Source organism: Drosophila mojavensis, unplaced genomic scaffold (assembly GCF_018153725.1).
Source record: "Drosophila mojavensis isolate 15081-1352.22 unplaced genomic scaffold, ASM1815372v1 contig_81, whole genome shotgun sequence".
Taxonomy (NCBI): Eukaryota; Metazoa; Arthropoda; class Insecta; order Diptera; family Drosophilidae; genus Drosophila; species Drosophila mojavensis.
The window spans coordinates 5,891,663-5,912,438 of NW_025318907.1; the positions used below are offsets into that span (position 1 = coordinate 5,891,663).

The 20,776-nt window shown below is 38.3% G+C and overlaps 1 protein-coding gene across 1 annotated transcript; it reads left to right on the plus strand.

Moving 5' to 3' along the window:
- The first annotated feature begins 386 nt into the window (after positions 1-386).
- On the plus strand, positions 387-996 carry LOC6580838 (larval/pupal cuticle protein H1C). Its single transcript, XM_002006601.4, has 2 exons — positions 387-494; positions 564-996. The coding sequence occupies exons 1-2, from the start codon at positions 489-491 to the stop codon at positions 906-908; spliced, it is 351 nt and encodes a 116-aa protein (XP_002006637.1). The 5' UTR covers positions 387-488; the 3' UTR covers positions 909-996.
- The last annotated feature ends 19,780 nt before the right edge of the window (positions 997-20,776 follow it).

Sequence of the window (20,776 nt, forward strand, 5' to 3'; positions counted from 1 at the left end):
AAAACAGAAAAATAAAATTTGCTAAATACATACATATATAAATTTAGAGCTCTTAGTATTTGAATATTAATTCCACGTCTCACCTGTCCGATTCAGGTAAACGAACTAAATTGGAAGTAAACGCTGTCAGCACCAAGGAAACCTGGGGAGTCGCAAACAATTCAATCAGAGTACATTTATAATTATAATTAGCTGCCAGTTGGCTGTCAATAGCTGAGTGAATTAATCCATTTGCTACGCCTGCTGGCCGCAATTACCTGACAATTATCTAGACCTGAAGATCGTGTCAAGTGCTGGTTGACAGCATCCGCGTTTGCTTAATGGAAATCAAAGCCATTCCGTTCTAGTTTGGCATTCCCTAAGCCGCAAAACCCGTTTGTGCGGCACCTACGCATTTGCGGGCCGGGCTATAAAAGCGTTCGGTTAATTGGCCAAAAGCATCAGTCGCTGACAAATCAACCAACAAACCAACCAACCAAACAATCAACATGCAAGTAAGTTCGGACTCGACAGTTGCTCCAGATTTGCCAGCTTAACTTTTCATTCTTTTCACTCTGGTGCAGTTCCTCATCTGTTTGGCTGTCTGCGTGGCTGTGGCTCAGGCCGGCTACCTGGCTTCACCTGTCGCCACTTACGCTGCTGCTCCAGTGGCCACCTATGCGGCAGCTGCTCCCGTTACGACCTACACCGCGGCGGCTCCTCTGACCACCTATGCCCGCACCTACTCCGCTGCTGCTCCCTTGGCTACCTACACCCGTGCTGTTGCTCCTGTGACCACCTACTCCGCCGCTGTGCCCGCTGCCTACTCCGCCTACTCTGCCTCCGTCTATGGCGCTCCGCTCTACACTGCGCCAGTGGCCACCTATGCTGCTCCAGCCGTCGTTAGCACCTTGCTGAAGAAGAAGTAAATGCTAGACTTTCCGTTTCCCCCGTAAACTGATCCGACTTTAAATATATTTAACAAAATAATAATAAAACGAAATGATTTTTTATTAATTTGTTGTCTTTAAAATTCCATTTTTTAGTTCAACTTGATTCTTTTATATTTGTTCGATGTAATTTGCCTGAAAAATTTATTTATTTAATTTCATTTTTTTTTTTTTTAATTTCAAGAGCTAAGAAGCTAGATACAGTGGTAGCTCTACGAACAAACAATACCACTTAATATATCATATTATTATATTGATAATTTTTTAGCAACAAGCTACTGCAGAAACTATGAAGATCTAATATTGGACAGTTAAAAAAAAAATTAATTTCTTTGAAGTTTATATACAAATCAGATTTACCTTCGTGTTCCTATTAGATAAGTCTATTGATTGCATCTTTACATACGACCGTATATAAAGAGTTTTAACATCCATAGCTCTTGAACAACTGCCTTATGAGAAATAATATTCTATTGTATTCCATAGTTAAAAGTAGTAAACCTATTATTGGATTATATACCAAATATTTATTACTTCAGAAAATTATTTGTCTACATACGCGATTGTCCACACATTCGAAGGTCTCCACTGTACGCTACGTTCTGGGTTGGAGTTCCACGGCGCGTGGGCGTCACATGGCCAATCACACGGATTAATTGCCTGGCGATAAGAAATGTTTTGGAAACTAACAGCAAGAGCAACAGCAGCAGCAGCAGCAGCAGCATTCACAGTCACAGCTTCCAGCTTCCAGCTCCCAGGTGCTAGTTGCCAGCTCTGGAGTGTGGCCTCCTCTTTTGCGGAGCTAGCGAACGCGCGTGCTCAAATAAATCATTTGGCAGACACGGCGCAGGCAGCCGGAGGGAGGGAGCGACTCCTCGGTTGGCCTGCGCCCAATCCATGGCGATCGCATTTCAAGTGCAAAAGTGCCGCAAGTGGCAAACCAGCAAACCAAAAGGTGACTGCCACAACAATTGTGGGTGTAACGAATTCGCCGTCAAATCGCCAACAAATCGCAAACGAAAAGCGAACGCACAGAGTCAGAACCAGAATCTCAGCTCGAACTCGAACCAAATTCAAACAAATCCCAGCTTAGCAATCGTATGAGCTTCTCACACAGCCCAAGTGAAAGCCAAAAGCCACTCAAAGCGGGCGAGCGGGGTGCAGAGCTGCCAGGTATTACAATTTAGACACCGGAAAACAATGAAATTGACAGCGCCTGAGCTTTGGGCGATCATCTGCGCAGCCATTTAGTGGATATTTGTTGAGAATTCTTTGCGGCACTGTCTTGTTATCAATCTTGAAGTGGGCAGAGTTACAGCAACAGGGTTGCCAAGGTGCCCAAATATGAAAATAATGGAACGTAGGTCAGCTGAATTTGATGGATAGGAAGAGTAGATAGAAGCTAGAATAACAGATGGCATAGACATAATTAAGGGAAGTGATTTATTGACAACAGAGTTGCCAGACCAGTTGAAAAATGTTCAAATTTACAGGGAATGAGCTTGAAGTGAAACAATGTCATGGGGAAATGGCTAAAAGTGTTGTCAGAGAGGCTAATATCTAAATAGTTTCTGAAGTAATGTGACAGTGTCAACAGGGCTGCCAGGCTTTAAATGAGATGTGATAAATAAATTAATTAAAAGTATTGTGAGTGGCCTAGAGTTAAGATCCCATAGAAACGGATAAAGAATATTTAAGAAATATTTTTAAAGGGTTAAAGTGTCAAATGAAACAAAATTTTTTGTAGGTATATCAGAAATGGACAGCTAGTAAGAAATCTTTTAGATAGGTAGCTCATACAAGAATAAAGATTTAATGTAGATATCATATTAAGCTCTAAATCGAGAGCTTTTAATTTTACAGCTACATATATCATACATCTTTCTTCAATCAGCCTGACAACCCTACGCGGCTCAGTCAACATATTCAGGAAGCATAGCTAACTCGAGAGTGGCTGTGCACCGAAATCACTTGCAAAGTGTTGGCCGAAAATACCGCACGAACACCGTTCAATTGCATTTAAGAAGCCAAATGACCTACGGCGCCCCCTCACACAGTGTGAAACGCGAGAGGGGCGGGACGGCGAACGGGGGCGAAGCACTTATTCACAACTCAATGCCTGTTTAGCACAGACAAGAGTTCGGAACGCATGGACCCGTCTAACGAGCCTTTCCGCAACTGCTGCCAACGATATGTACCGGCTATTCCTATCCCTGCCTCCCTATCTCTTCCTTCCTCAGCCTCTCTTGCTCTCTCTCTTTTCGATACGCATACAAATATTATATTTAAGCCTAGCCGAGTCTCATTTCGTGCCAGGCATCGATTCCCGCACTTCGATACAATCGCCGCGAACGGCAACTGCGCACGCGCAGCGTCTGCACTTGAGCAGCTCTGAATGTGGATGTGGGTATGAAATTACTTGGTACTTGGCTTAAATTACAGCCTTTTGGTTCTCCATAGCTGCATCGCTGCGTAGTTATAACCATGTTTGTCTATTGTCTATTTCTTCCCCCACTTTTTCGGTATCTATTTTCCTATTTTCCTTGTAAGTGTTTTGGCAAATTCGTTAAATTGCACTTGAGATGCATTGATAAGTGCCATGTGATCTAATGTTGACGGCTAAAGCGAATATAGATATGTAATATGTATAGATGTTTCTATTGGCGCTGAAGAATGTTTATAATATTTTATACATTTTTTTTATAGAATGCTATTATAAAATTTAAAAAATTAAAGAAAGTCATTTTAATCACGATATGGATTTATTTAATTTTAGGTTATGCAACTTCAAATATTCTCAAATTGTAAAATAAAATTATTTTCATTCCATTCACTAAAAAAAATAATACCAAGCATACAAATATTTTCCTTTCTCTAGTAACTTAAAAGGCAACCAAATAGTACTCTCTAGCGAGAACTGTATAAAAAAAATATTGGTCCCCCTAAAAACACCATAGAGAACACCTCTACTCAGACTGTCTTTCTCTTTGCAATATTTACACGCAATAAAAAATTAACATTAGGCGAGGCTGTAAATGGAAAGAAAAGTGCATGGATGAAGATGAATAGGCAGTAGGCACAGTGGTACGAGCAGATAGTAAAGCAGTCAAAAATGTACATGTTTATATTACCCCAGTTGAAGGTTGAGCTAAATAAGAGAATTGAAAAATCCTTCACCTTCGTTAATACAAATGACGCCCCGAGAGACCAGGCAGGATCAGGGTAGAGACCCAGAGAGACTAAACAACAGTCTGCACACGCACACAACAACAATGGATAAGAAAACGTACCGGATATGTTCCAACGGAAGCTGAGAAAGTAGCTAGGCAAAAAGGTGGAAGAAGAAGCTGGCGAAGAAAAAAAAATCATTTACATGTGCTAGAGGGGGGTGGGACGGGTCCAGTGCGTGGAGGGATGATTATTAAATGGGTGGCATGTTTAACTATAAAACGCACGCGACCAGGATGAGAAGAGCGGCCGGGACAAGGGTGGGTGCCAATGAAGGACAGGACAGGATTTGCATGAAACCCCACGTTGATTCTGTGGCAGGGGCTGCCAGACAGGGGGCCAAACTTGTAGGACTGAATGGACCCCGAGTTGGGCTGGGCACGTGGTTGCTTTGGACAGGCTATTGGTGTGACAAGAAGCTGCTGGATGATAAGAGGGGGAGGAGGAGGAGAGGGGGCGAGGCACTTCCTACGTAAGTGCGGCACTTGAAACCGCCTTAAAGCGTGCACTGTGTACGGCCAGAAGAAGGGCAGCCAAGCAGTCGGCCAGGCGGCAGCAGCAGGCACTGAATTATGCAAAAGATTTACGCGCTCGAAAACTTTTTTCCTTTTTTTTTTTTCTTTTTTTTTTTTGGTTTGCTTCTCTGGGGGCGTTTGCCTTCATCTTGGCCGTCACATTGTATAAACTTTCGAGCCGGACGCCAAACACATCTGACAGTCATACACTGGAGTTATACCCAGAAAGTGTGAGAGAGTGAGAGAGAGAGATTGATATTTTTCGCCCACTGTGCGACAGTTGGCGCCAACTGAGGCTGAACTGAGTTGTCAGAAACAAAACAAGCAAAATTTGTAGCAGAAGCCAACAAAGCTCACAGGATTACACAGAAAAGTGCTCAGCAGGCCCATTGGCCAAGTGGAAGCATATTTGCGAGAATTTATTCAAATACAAAAAAGAGAAGCAGTTAATCATTTTGCAGAGAGACATGACGCGACTCAGACTTGAGTTGAGACCAAATATATAATAAACCGAATAAGGCGAAACCCTTCTCAGCGCAAAAGAAATTATATATTCAATCAAAATAATAAAATGTCAGCTATGAGGATAAGTCGTGAATCTTGTTATAATCGGTTCAGTTTTGATTGAGATGCAAAAAAAAAAAAAAATTAAAATTAAAAAAAAAAAAATAAATAAAATAAAATAGCCGAAAAGTATTGAAATATTAAATTTTGTTTATTACCCAACAAAAATTAGCAATAAAATAATAATAATAGTAGAAAATATTTAATAAAATTATAGTCAACCGATTCACTTTGAACATCCTGTTTATAGAAATAGCAGCTAGACTGTTTCCCAAAAGCAGTAAAAGTTCTAGATGAGCACTCATGGCTGTTTAGGCCATGTTCCAGCTTACTTCACGAAGTGCTGTAATTTACTAAAACAAATTGCTGTCTGCTTTTCTCAGTGGAGCTCTTTAGCTAAACGTTTTCCCATATCAATAATCGGAACGTTTGCGGAATCATCTGAAGACGAAGCCCCCTAATCACTCAATCGAAAGGCAATATGGCGCCTAGCGGTCAAATGGCAATAAAAATCAATATTGAACTCGAACCCTGGGCGAAGCGGGGAGACGGCGATCCGAATGATGATCGTGAACTCAAATACGTAGCAAATAAATCGCATGCGATAGAAATGAGCATTGAATTCTATTAAAAAGGCTGCTGCTAAAGGCGGCCCGAGCCGAGTGAATATATGCAAAGAGTAGGAATGGAAATGAAATCTCCTTTGATCCAAGCCGCGGCTGCAGAGTCGCCAGGTAACCGGCAGACGGGCAGGTAGAAACCGCAGGCAGACGCAGCCAGTCGGTAGGGGCGAAAATCGTTGAAATATTTCAATTAACTTAAAGTGCGCCGCCGCGCTGAATGGACGCAGATGAGCCGAAGATGGAGCTGAAGCTGGAGCTGGTGCTTCGAGCTTGAAGTTGGAGTCGGAGTCGGACTACAGAATTGGCGACTGCCTGGCTCTGGCGTCGGACAATAAACAATGTTTTGACAAATCGCTGAAAATTGAGTGCGCAAAATTATTATTTTCAATTTAAAAGAATCAAAAGCCGAGCCTCGCATCGTACCGTGTGTACGATATATGGGTATTAAATTTGCCGCCTCGCTGCAGTGCCATAGTCCAGAGCTGAGCACTGCAACAAAGCTGCCTCACGGCTTGCTAATGATTGCAAATTAAGAATTTAATATCGTTGCCCGAATGTGAGCAGCATGTGGGGTTATAAATTCAGTGCGAAATTGCACTGGTCGCCCATTACAGTAACTCAGCTGAAATGGTTGGGATTGCACTGCGAATCGAGGCGATGCCTAGAAGAGCTGCCATCATTAACAAGTGCTCGAGTGGCCTGACCTCTGGGATTGCTTCACGCCCGCCACGGACTCCACCGCCCACTTCAATCAAATTTTTTGATTGGATTGTTTCGGAAGCAAGTCGTCATTAAATCAAATATCATAATTATATAAACAGCTAACGTGCGGGAGAAAGGTCTTTCGATTCGGGCCAACGCAGCAACAGCTAAGCTTTTGATTAAAATCTGTTCCACTAGCAGCGCCCGAGGGCCCAAATTGAAAATCTGGCCAAGAAAACTAGGAAGCATCAATGTTCACACATTCATTGAGCCCGTCTACGGCAGGCGGGCGGCAGGCGGCAGGCAGGGAGCCAGCCAGCCTGGCCAGGCCAAATCTGTGGGTAAAACTAAACGTTAACGTTAACCTGATTATGGGTATTAGAGCCTATAAGAAACAGAGTTTCAGCCAGAGCATTTACGCATTCACCTGATGTGCCCGCCAAACAGCATCCGTAGCTCCCAACTCCGTGGCTCCACTGATCCGTGGCGTGAACTATTCAAGTGTAAGAGAGTACACATTATGCTGATTATAATCAGAGCAGCCACTCGGCAGAGCTGAGTGACTCTGCGAGGCTATGTGCCCGCTGGTCAAACAAAAGCAGAACAACTGTGGAGAGACTCGAGTGTGCAGCTCATTAGCCAGAGGTAGAGCTGGCATGAAGTCGGCGACGGAAAATCAATAAAATTAAAGAAAAACGCAACGAAAAGCGAGAAACGGCAAGAAAATCCAAACTCTCCGAGAGGTACATGCTAATGAGTGGAATGAACTCTCCGCTCGAAGGAAAAAATATCCCAAAGTCTGGCGTCGAACTTTGTTCGTCCGTGTAATGAGTGAGAAAAGAGCCCGCTCTCTGAGCACATCTTGAAATTAGTTTGAGAAAAAAAGAAAAAAAAAAAAAAAAAAAACAAGGTTCAAATCTGAGGGGTTGCAACTGAAATAGCCAAAGTTAAGAGTTCGTAAAAAGTTGACGGCCAAATTAATGATAAACTCGCACTTGCAGTTAGTTTATAATTGATAAGTGAAATTGTTGCTGAGCATTTGCAGAAAAAATGAGCTCAAAATTAATTTAGGAACCGTTTGAAACTTATTATACAAGAAGAGCGAATTTATAAAAAGTAAATAAGTAGATTTGAGGAAACTATGTATAGAAATAACAAATATATATATGTAATCAAGTATATAATATGAATACATATGTAACAGGTATATGAATATGTAAATGTAAACATTTATTTATAAAAATCAAACTTGAATATGTTCTTAATAAATACAATTATAGGCATAAATAAACTACTTTTAATGAATTTAAGTCAATTTCAAAATATATTTCCTGATTTTAGATATATGATTATATATATATAAATAAATAATCATGTTTTAAAGAGTATATACATACTATAATTATAATATTATTATTTATAAAACAAAATAAACCCTTTTTGTTATTATTATAAACTTGGTATATAGAAATCTATAAATTCTTATTGATTAAAATACTTTTCCAAAAAAATATATTCATTAAGCATATATAATATATAAGAGAACTCACTCATATATTCTACGTACGCTCAACTGGAGTAATTGATTCATATGGTCTCCCAATCAAACTTTTTTCTAACTGCCAGCTGATTTTCTGCACCTCTCTATTACTTTCGATCTTTAAATTCTCATACATTATGACTGCATTTATATTTGTATATTCTATATAAAAGCTTTATCCATCTGTCTGCGACCCTAGAAATGTTCCTTTGTCTAGATCTTTTATTGAAGAAGACACGTTTCTCAATGTGCAACAATAGGACTCTCAAATTCTCTCGAATTTCCTATACAGCCAAACAACAATGGCTGCGATTGTCTCTGAGTATGTATGTGTGTGTGTGAAAGATGTTAATTGTGAGTATGCAAATGAGATTGAGCAATACGCACTCTCTCAACATGCTCTATGCTCTATTCGTATATAAAAATCAAAAGTGCGTGTGGCTGTGACTGTATGTGTGTGAATGCGTGTGTGTGTGTGTGTGTTTGCGTACACTCGGGTAGTAGACACACACAATTCCGTATGTACACACAAAAAGGACATTGCGTCCCTTATGCCACACATACACACACTCATGCTAACTCTCAGACACACACACACACACAAAACGTCTGTAGGAAAAAAATTACGGGCTGTAATTATGCAAATTAGTTTTGGAGTTTGTGCGACGCAACTCGAGTCAGAGCAAACCATATTTCGTAACTTAAAAAAAAGAAACGTACTGTATCGACAATGAAATATCCCAAAATATATATATTTGTGTGCGTATCTATATGTGTGTGTGTGTATTTTGCATACAGCGATTACAACACGCACACTCATTAATTTTCATCAATGGGCCGCGGCTTAGTTCAACGAATGTGAATATATTTATATGTATATATATTCTTTTTTTTTTTTTTTTTTGCATACATAGCCAATAACAGGGCCAGGACGAGCAGCTCTCGAATGGGCTGCGCATCATTAATTTTTAGAGCTTAGCCAGATGACAAGACCAACATACACAGAGGCCAGGCAGACAGCCACGCGAGAGAGACGAGCTGAGCTGAGCCGAGCGCAAAGAGCGTTGCAGGAGTTGGAGGTCCTGGCACCTCGCTTGACGCTTCACTGGCAAATCCAATAAAAAAGCAGCAGAGCGCAGCGCAACGACAACAAATAACAACAGCAGCTGCAATAGCAGCAGCTGAAGAAGCTGCCAGGATGAGGCGTGTGTGCACGAAGACAACAACTACACAAAAATCATTAAAATTTACAGCGCGGGGTAATGCGTGGACAGGGTAAAGAGCTTTGGCAGCGGCAACTGTGTCCTGTGGGCAGGGCTCAACGCAACTCCTTAAGCTGCTCGCCCCTCCTACCTCCTCCTCCTCCTTCTCCTCCTACTCCCTTTCCTACAGCTCCTGGCTTTCAGCCACATCAAAACATCAAATGCCGCAAATGGAAGACAGCGCTTGGCTGTGTGTTGGGAATATTTATGATATTCAAGGATTTTCTAGTTGACGTTTAGCAGAGAAAAAAGAGGAAAAACAAAGCAAGAGGGATAGAGCAGAGAGAGAGAGATAGAGAGAGAAAGAACTTAGAATGAAACAAACGGCAAAGCAAACAGCGAAAAGCAGTAAGAGCACAAGCCAAAAAGCGGCTTTTACAAGATTTTCGTAATGCTAAAAAAAATCATTAATATTCATCGCGTTCTGCAGTTAAAACCAAAGCAAACGCCAGAAAAATAAAGCAGAAACTTTAAGCATATGCAAAAGTCGAAAACAAGAGGAAATAATGTTTAGGCAAATGTGTAAATAAAATTAAATTCTAGAATTAGTTCAGATATGTAGAGATTTTGGAGGATTTTATACAAATTAAGTTTTCTTTAAATATGAAATATGTTGAGCTGAAGAAAAATACAATAATATATGTTTTAAATATTAAATAGGAAATTTTATGAAAAAAAAAAAAAACAAACAAAATAATAAATAAAGAATAATGAAATATCTGCGATATTATGAGACCTATAGAACAAACAATTTTTTCCAATTAGACTCAGCCTTATATTTCAAAATAAAGTAATAGAAATGTGGCAACATTTCAGCAAATTTTATTACTGTCTGAAATTCCAAATAAATCCATATTGTAAATATCTCATTCAATTTGTGTAGGAAGAAATTGGGGCTGTCGAATATTTTTAAAATATTGTATAGATGATATCTTAAGGGTTGAGAAAATATCAAAATGATATTTGATACGTTACTTTAAAAATATCGATATATCAATATTTTGCGATTTTTTCAACATTTTTCCCACTATAAATTTATAATCCGTCCCAAAGACAAGAAAAATATTCCGACATATATATATTTTCGTTATATTGATATATTTATATATTTTCAACAGCTATATAAGATATGCAGTTTTATCTTTGCAGCTGAAATGCAAACTTTAAAATTCGAAAAGAAAAAAAACATATACGCTATATATATATATTATATTTTTTTGTTACATTATGAATTCTGCTGAGAAAACTTCATTGTCAATAATGGGTAAAACAAAACCTCAGGGGCATTATTTATTTATGAACATGGTAGATTAAACCAAAATTATTACCATTTGTAAAATTATATAACCAATTTTTGTAATTATAGCTACTAAAATTAAGTTTATAAATTTTTTACAAGCACTTGTTAAAATATAAATAGTTTACTACTAGAATTTATTACACCCAATTTGTTGAGCTAAGCTCTAGTTCCCTTTCACTTAAATTAGTTATAAAAAAATTCTTATTGCTAATGAGCTAGCAAAATGCTAATAGTTAAATTCGCATTCTATTAATAATTATTACGCGCAGCCCGAAACAATTATTCAAGCTGGCACTACTTTTACGAAATATAGCCGTACGTATAACTATATGGTGTATGTATAAAAATATATGTGAATATATTTTATATTACGTTATATAAAATTGTACGAAGGGGTCACTCATAATGGAGTCCATAACAGAAATCACGCATTTCCGTCACGTATGCCCCTTCCGGTCAAGCTCATGTCAAACACAGCATGTGTAGCCCCCTCTGTCTGTCTCTTTCTCTCGCTCACTCTCACTTTCTGCTTCTGCTTTGCAAATGTGAAAATGTTGAATCATTTGCTTGGAAAATGACTTTTTAATATGCGACACACTTTTTGGCGCTCTGCGCGCGCGCCTAATTTGAATATTTATCAGAGTCGAAAGAACTTATATATATGTATGTGTATGTGCGTACGCATGAGAGTCCTTGAGTCCGAAACGGAAGTGCGTAGCGGTCATTAGACTGGGCATTACATGTGCTAGCACCCCCAACCGCCAGCCTCGATCCCTTATCCGCCCTTCAGTGCGCTGCACAATGGAATCAAAGGAACAGCAAATACTCGGGCCAAGTGCTGGTCATTCACGACAAGCGTTCACCACATGTCCCTGCAGGACATGCAGCTTACGAGCTGAGCTAATTACCCAAGCAGGCGAATTCGTAGTTTGTAGCTCATAGTTTGGCTCTTAAGCATTTTCTTGTTGATTTGCATAAATTAGGAATTGCTGCGGCAGCCAGCTGGAAATTAATGAAATCCTGGCAGGACATGGCAGGTGTAGTTCAGAAGGTGCCTGGAATGTTGCTCACGTGCGCCTCATAATTACATATATATGCCAAACGACTTTCTGATGTCAAACGGAAACTGGCCTACAAATGTTGTAATATGTAGCTCATATGACTGAATATTTCTATAATGTCACAAAATAGCCAACCCCCAGATTGTTTTAATACGACTGAAAGACCATCTACTAAATGCTATAATATGTATTTGGATAATGTCACAGAATAGCCAATCCTTATTTTGCTTTAATATGACAAAAAATTAATGGAATTATTTAGGATTTATTAAATACAATCTATTAAGCTTACAAATATTGCAAAGAACCTTTGAATTAAAATTTATGGTTTTTGTTGAAAGAATATTTGTTTAAAATAATTCTATTTATTTTGTTCAGCCATAACCATAATTAATATTTTTTAATTTTTTTTTTTTTTTTTTTTTTTTTTTTTTTTTTTAACTATCACCCACATATTGCAGGGGTTATATGGACTCTTACCAATTTTTTTGCTAATCGACTTTTCATAATATGGGCAGTATAGTTATATAAATTTCAAATTAACAATTACATCTATGGAATATAGTACACTAACTCATTAAAGGGAAATGTTTTTGTTTTTCTGAATATATAAATAGTATAATTTCAATTGATATGTATTTCCCCTCAAATACTGAATCTTTCAACATACATTCAATATGTGAAAGTAAACTAAAATAAATTGCTATCAATACATTAAATTTTGATCCTTACTACTATAAGCCACGAACACCCCATCGATTGCGATAGATTGTTTGGCCCATTGTCATGTAAATTGGCAACAACAAATAAAAATGCAATGCAAGAACCTTCGAAATGCGCAAAAATTTGCATTTGAAATGTGCATTCATTCAAGCTATTCACTCCATTTGATCCTTTTGAATGCGAATGCATGCGGTTACGCCTGATGCGTCCTGCAAATGTTCTGTGCACACATCAGGACATCGGCAACACCCGGGACAAGGATACCACAATAAGCCGAATGCCAAACAATGCGAAATCTGTTGCATTTGCTGTGCCAATCTCAGCCTTTCTCTTTTTCGCTGGTATTCTCTCCTTGTTGTCCTTCTGCTCATGTCAAGGATGTTTGCGAATATGCGAAAAGTGCACCCTTGTTTAGGGAGCTGCAAGAGACCTCAACAAGCCAGCAATTGCGCTAGGTTAATGCATAAGGATTTTATTAGTGACATGTGGTTGTCCTGCGAAAAGGGGTTGCACAATTGCACAAATTGGCAAAGGCCCTGCAAAGCTGAAAAATATGCATGTGTGTGTGCTGTGTGGGAATTTCGCAGAAAATTCCGTTATATTTGCATGCATAGGGGAGATTGATAAGACAGTTTGCTGGGTGAGAAGGATATTGGCTTAGACAGCTGTAAGAAATGATTGATGAAAGTGAAAGGATTTTCGATTACAAAATATTTTTGCTTTGATTTTAAGCTGAGCCATCAACTTGATCAGTAAGCGAATATTTTAGTATCCGTTTCTGAGTGTGTTAGAAATTATTCACAAAATAGTTTGATAAAGAATTCATTTAAGCTGTGGTCAGAGCATCAAAAGCTCAAATTGCTTTATTACGGCATACAAAGAAGTTTGATTCTATATCTGTATTCTAAATCTCTATGCCAATGTATACCTAAATATAACGAATTAATACATATAATAGACAGTTCAAGTTAATATAGTAACTTGAGAGAAAATGGAATTGAATCCTGATCACAATGTCAACATAGCTTTTTAGCAATCCACTTTCCTATTCTCCCATGCTTTATATCTCTCATTAACGTATTAAAAGGTCACTCAAAGCTTAACTGTCCAAACAAGCCAGAGTCCATAAAATAACACGCCTAAACTATCAATTACTCACATTTCTAATTGCCCAGTTACGCTCCCCTCTTCAAAGCGATAATCATTGCTAATTTATGCACTGCCCAAAACGAAAAGTCAAATCAAATAAAACTATAAAAAGCAAAATAAACCACTTCAGAAGTCAGCGGGCGAGCCGGTCAAACCAGTTGACCAAAACTGACCAATTGGTCGGGTCAAACAAGGGTGCAAACTGGACCTTGGACGCACTGGCGGACGGACGGACGGACGGACGGACGGAGGTGCCATAAAAATCGCATTATCAGCTGAAAAATTGTATAATGAGCGAGGGTTTACCTGACCACTGGCGTTAGGGCAATAATTGTGTGTTTAGCCTATCAAATGAGCGTTGGTCAGTTTGATAAATAGCACGGGAGGGGTAAGAACCAGTTGCCAATTGAGGAAGCGAAGTCTATTGTGCATGAGGCGTGAAGATTTAATGGAGTTATCTGCCGAAGAGGATTAACGCATTGAAAGCTAATCAAAGTTGGTCACATTGATTGCGCTAAAGGCTAAATTATAGCTTATGCCAAAAGCTGTAACTGCTTAATGGCCACACACACACACGCACACCCACACACACACATATGCGGAATGAATGGCCACGTCTGCTGGCAACAGGGGACACATTATTTTAATTTCACCAACACAACATTTCGTTGCTTTTTATGCACAAAAATACCCCAAAAGTATAAAAAAAAGAATGAAGTTTCGCTCGAAGGGTGGCAAAGCAATTCGAAAAACAACAAGTAAGAGTCCTCTAAGCAGGAGTGCACGACTGAAATATACCCAGAGTCGCTCAGCTCTTTCAAATAGATAAAACGGCATCATAGTTATCGATAATGAAAGTTATCGATCTGCGAGGCATAGATAGGTAGACCGACAGGTCAGAATTAACTTGACTTAAGAGACAGTTGAATCATATTTATACATAATGCTCTTCAGGTATTTGAAGAAAACTTATTTACTCCGAGCTCCCAGGGTATAAGAAATTGAAAATCGTAAAAAGCGAAGGAGAAGCAGATGACGAAGCAGAGGCTGAGGCAGCAGCCGAAAGCATTAAATGAGTCCAAATAATTTATGCCAGTGCGTGGCTTAAAAAGTGGGCGGAGGCGGCGGCAGCGGCAGCGAAGGGGCGGGGTACTAGCGGGCGACATGTGCGTGTGCGTCAAATCTGCTCGTTTCTAATTTTTTAACATTTTTTTTTCTTTGGCCAGACAATATCTGGGCATTTTCTACCCAAAAAAAATAAAAAGAAGCGGAAAAAAATCACCAACCCCTGCGGCAAGTGTAATTTTCGAACGTCGATTCTACCCAAACCTTCCGAATTCTCTTACAGTTTTAAGCAATCTACGCACTGTGTATACATGAATATATGTGCATGTGTATGTATATACTTTAGTGTGTACATAAATATAGCTGTACATACATATATGCACATTTGTGTGTGTGCGTATATGGCCCAGACATTAATATTTGTTCGCCTTGGTACTTGGCAACGCGCCCTTAACGCATTTTTTAATGCGCTCACCAAGTACCTTTGCCTGTGTGCGTTTGTGTGTGCGTGTATGTGTGTATTTGCTCATTAAGCAAAAACAAAGTTAAGCAAAAGTTTTTTAACATCTTCAGACATTTTTTTGGGTTTCCGCTTTACGTTTGTTTCCACATTATTTTTTTTCTGCGCTTCCTGTTGAGGACTTTTCCCCGGTCTTTCGGTTTTTTTTCCATCATATCTTTTGCATGTGCGGCCATTGTTTTCTAATTGGAATACAGGGTGTTTCGCTTCAGTTGGTTTAGTTGCAGAGCCATAGTTTTGTACACATTTTTTACGCAAGCTATTTATTATAGCTGATTGTTTTATTTATTAAATCTAATAATTATATGTATTATTTAGTTTTCCTTCAGCCTGGACACCCTGTTTTCAGTTGAACCTTGCTCTGGCTACCTCATTAATTTTTACTTATCTTAACGTCATACAATTTTTATACTCTCTGGCACTTGTTTATCTACGTGTAGTGCTATATGTATATACGAAGTAAGTATCCTTATGAACCTGTGCAATTGTTTCAGCTTCGGTTGGGGCGGAATGTCCGAATCGTGGGTGGCTCATTGTCCGTTCGAAAGAAATTTGCGCATGAAAGGTGAACAGGTTTGGTTTTAACAGTCTCAACAGAAGATAAAATATGAATTTTATGGATATAATGAGCCTTGAACTAATTCAAACTGGATAGTCGAGTCCAATTGGAACACGCGTATTCCTACACATATTCCAATTAGAATTGTGCATAACTTTCGTTTATTTGTTTGGTACCCTACTTAAACCAGGAAACTTTATCAACTCTTCTCGTATATCCAACTAATCTCAGTTGGCTTTAAAAGCGACTTACCCGAGTGGCAGCAGCAGTGTGCCCCAACCACCAGCCGCAGTGGCAACCGCCAGCCGCTGTGGTGCTTCGCTTAGTCATAGACAAGTAAACCACATCATAAGTCCGCTTTTATTCCAGTACATTTTAATAATTTTCATAATCCTAATAACAGTTATGCGCCAGTGACGCCATCTTGAAAATCAAAGTTTACGGTTAAAGTGGCCAAGCCGCAGCAGCGACGCTGACGTCGCACGCGACGTCTGCCCCACCGAAAGTCAACCGAAAAAGCAGCGAAATTCGCAGTATTTCATTCGTGGCGAGTAATTACGCATTCAAGTAGAAAAAGTTTATCTCTTGTCGAAAAATTGAAAAATTTTCATTTCATAAAATGAGATTAAAAACGCCGCACTGCAGCAGCAGGGGTCGGCAGCGCTGTGGCCAGCGCCGCAAAAGCAGCTCAAACCGCAGAAGGCTCTCAATGGGCGAAGGGCTTAAATCTAAAAAGTTTACTACCAAAATATTTTTAAGAAAATTACCAGAACGTCAAAGAAAACTCGGCGGCTGGATATGGCGGGCGGGTTAGATGGTTGCCTGTTGGCTGTTGGGTAGCCAAAATAACTGTACAACAGCTGAAAAGCAAAAATAATGATGGCCGCCAAGGCGGTTGACTGTGCTCCAAGCAGCAGGCAGGCAAAGGGTTCGCAGCGTTGGAAGCTGTGCAGCTTAGGCTGACGCTGTGAACCAAAGCACAATCGACAACAGTCTGGCAACGCCGCGCTATCTCGCTGAATGCCTGTGTATGTGTGTGTGTGGGCTGGGATGTACTTTGGGCCATACGCACTTTTCAACCCTTTTTCGCGCTTGGCGGGGAAAAATTGCGTAAAGTGCGAAATACGCAGCGTGTGCTCGTGTTGTGCTTATGTACACGCGAATACACACAAACACACACACACACACACACATACATACAGATATGAAGTACATTATATACCCAAAAAACTGTTTCATTTTGTGTTATACACACGCCGCCAGCTAAGCGCAGAGTCAACGAAAGGGTTGTCTCTAATTTTCGCCTCCTCCTGCGCCCAGTTGTCGCTCCTGCTTCCAGCAAAAATGTTTCATTTTCATTTTGAGGCAGTTATTGGATTTCAAAATGAAATCCATTTGATGGCAAACGAAGCTTTGATATATGGGCTACACGTGGTTAAGGCGTGCGGTAGTTAAATAAATTAACAGCCTCAGGGAGCACAATAGCTGCAGCAGGGAGCGGGAGCCTTTGAGGTAATAAAAGTGGAGCTTGAGGCATGACCAAGTGTCGGAAATTGTCACCAGGGAGCTTTGCCTATAGCGCAGAATGAGTTCCATTTACATGAATTAAATATTTCTATGCAATGAATTCTAATTAAAGCGAAAGTTTTCAAATATAGCTGCAAAATGCGAATGAATTTATATACACAAATTAAGTTTGAAAATAGTCACATTTTCAGGTGGAGGAAATTAGCAATGTTTTTTTAATAAAAACAATTGATTTAATATTAGAATGTAAGCTATATAGAAAGTATTACCATAGTACATATTTGTAGCTAATTGGTATGGCGATATTGTATTTATTCAAAGATATAAATATTATTATATAATATATTAATTATTGTATATAGTTTAATTTTTTAATTAAATAAATTTTTAAAATTAACATATTTAAAATATTGAAAATTAAAAACTACTTTTTATAATTTACTTATAATTACATATTTCTTTTATCTTAGAAAAACGGGGAAAAAAAACTTGTTATCTAAGAAAGTTTGTTCTATGTATATGCATGTCTCAATATAATAATATGAACAAAACATAAGGGACTTTTTGAAAAATGGCATGTTTCAACAAAAACAGAACGATATTAAATTATTCAAATACTTTATATATTTATAAAAACTAGCTGAACAATATTTCTCTGACATAAATATATTAAAGAAAAACTATTAAATAAATAAAACATAAGAAAATAGGTTTATTAATTCAATGAATTACTTTCAATAAATTGTTGTGTATTGTAAGGAAGCTTTACTATAAAATGGAAACATCAACTATCAAGTGAGATATTTCATTGAAATCTGCATCTGGAATTCAGTTTTGAAAGAAAACACAATATGTTATGCATCTAAACAGAGAGCTCTTTGCCCATCTGAACGAGCATTTCCGCCACATATCAGCCCATAACAATTCTACAGTTTCATTTGCCATGTGTAGAGCACTCGCAGCATCCCGATAATAAAAACTAGATGTAGTTAAACAGAATCTGAGGCAGCTGCGTTCACGAAATGCAACATAAAAACGAAGCAGCGGGAGAGGGGAGCGGAAAATAAAAACATAAAAAACGAAAATTTGCATATATGAAACCGATTGCTGTTGCCGAGGCAAGAAGGAAAGGATGCTGCACACTTCACATGACAGGCAACTGAAAATCGAATAAATGGGAAATCATTTAGGCAACAAAGCCAAAAGGTGGCAAATATTACGCAGGCCACAAAAAACGAAACGCTTTCATATGCAAATGCGAGTGGCAGGCAGCCAAGTTGGAAATTTACAATTGAAATCAAATGAAGAGCAGATTTTGATTTGGCACGTAGAGCAGCACAGGTAGCCAACTGGGGATGCACGCTTCCTGTGCTACTTCACCAGAAGTGGGGCTCTCAGCAAGAGTATGTCCCCATCTCCTCGTCCTTCTGGTAATCTCCTCCAAATGAAGCGCTGCGTGTGTCAGTCGAAACGAATATATTTAGTGGGTTTTGCCTTCAACTGTTTTCATATTTTTTTTATGTGCGCATAAATTTCTTTATGAAACGCACACACACGCTGCTCGCACACACACACACATCCACACACACAACAAAAATGGCGTCTCGAACTTGAACTAATCCAATTTATTACAGCTCCATAACTTTTTCCTATTTGCTTAGACGCTGGCCCTCTTCTCCTTTCTGCAGACGCTAAATGCGTCTTATTAGATGAGCTCTGTGTGTACTGTTGAGTGTGTTCTTGTGGGTATGTGTGAGTGTGAGTGTCTGTATGTGTGGGGCATGTTTACCCTGCTGTGTGTGTGGGCTTATAGCGAACTTTGACTCGCTTCGCGCTTCAATTTCAAGCTTCTATCTCTGCCTTTTATGATAAATTGCATTTAGCAACCACCGACGCCCAATGCCAACCACCTCCACCTCCACCATCACCACCACCTCCCTGCAGCACCACCCCAACTGCTGTAGTCGCTGCCACCCTCTCTAAGTTGATTTTACGCTGCTCGCGGCGGGTGAGCGGCCTGTGGGTGGGGTTGCGTGTGTGTACGCACATGCGTTGCCCCTGATGTTGTTGTTGTTAGCCTGAAAGGATTCAACTAGCTGAAGCGTCCTAGACTCCATGCTTCACCCCCTGACAAATGCAGCCAAAATGGCTGAAAGTCCTAGATAAGTTAGTGGCATGATAATCCATAAGTTGGCTGTACCAAATGGGAAAATAGTCTAAAAGTAGCTAGTTGTATTTTCTGTAAATGAATACTATTGTTCATTGACAAATAATCAATAAGCTTTGGGATATTGCAAGAGACAATGTTCGTAGCGTATTTAAGAATTTATAAAAAAATCTTATTTATAAAAATGTTGAATTTATTTGTTTTCAACTAGATAAATATTTATGTATATATATATATTATATTATATATATTATCATATATCTATATATGTTATGTTCATTTCTGATTGGATATATGACAATATTTGACACACACACTAATTATAAATATATATATATATATAGATATATATATATATATATATATATATATATATATATATATATATATGTATTATCTACAATTTACTACAAATGTGTGTCTTAGTATCATCATTTTACAAGCAATCAAATTGTTTTAATACATTTTAACATTTTTTAATTCCATCATAAGCTCTAAAATTAAAATTGCAATTTGCTTGCCGTAAAGCAATTAGACGAATATTCCATTTGATGCCAGACAGCTTTTCATCAAATTTGCAGTTCATTGACTGAGCAAAAATCGAGGAATTTCGCTTGCAAAGCAAAACTGTAATTAAATCTATTTATAAACGAAGAACTTGCTAAAGGAAGCCCAAGTTTTAGGCGACGCTAGACGAGCTGTTATTATGATTATAAGTATATATTTAGTATACATGTTTATATTTAATTATGTGTACATTAAATATTAAAAACAAAAATTATTATATTCAAATTTTTTGTTTTGACTCGATTTGTAATTTACTTTGTAAACTTCTATCAGACACCTTTCCCATGCATTATTATTAAAACTACTTACATACTAATCTAATTATAAAAAATATAATCTCATTAAAACTAAATATATAAATAAAAGAATATATCTGCAATTAATATTATGAATATTATTATCATAAATTTTTAAAAATTATATAATAATATATACACATATTTAAAAAGTAAGAATATAATATTATATATATGAAATTTAAATTTCTATATTTTCATTGTATATAAGACTAGAGTGTCCTGTACACTTTAATGAAAAATGTAAAACACAAAACTTTTGTATACTGAAATTTGATTAAAGACAAAGTGCCCTATCAATGTATTGCTCAATTATTTGTTACTTTATTTATTTATAAACATATTAATTGGTTCGGGTATAAATAGAACATGGATTCTACAGATACTTATGATTTTAGCAGCTCAATATTTTATCTACTCAGTCATGACTTTATCTTTACACCCTATTACTAGTAGCGAAATCCGTAAGTAGCTGCAGC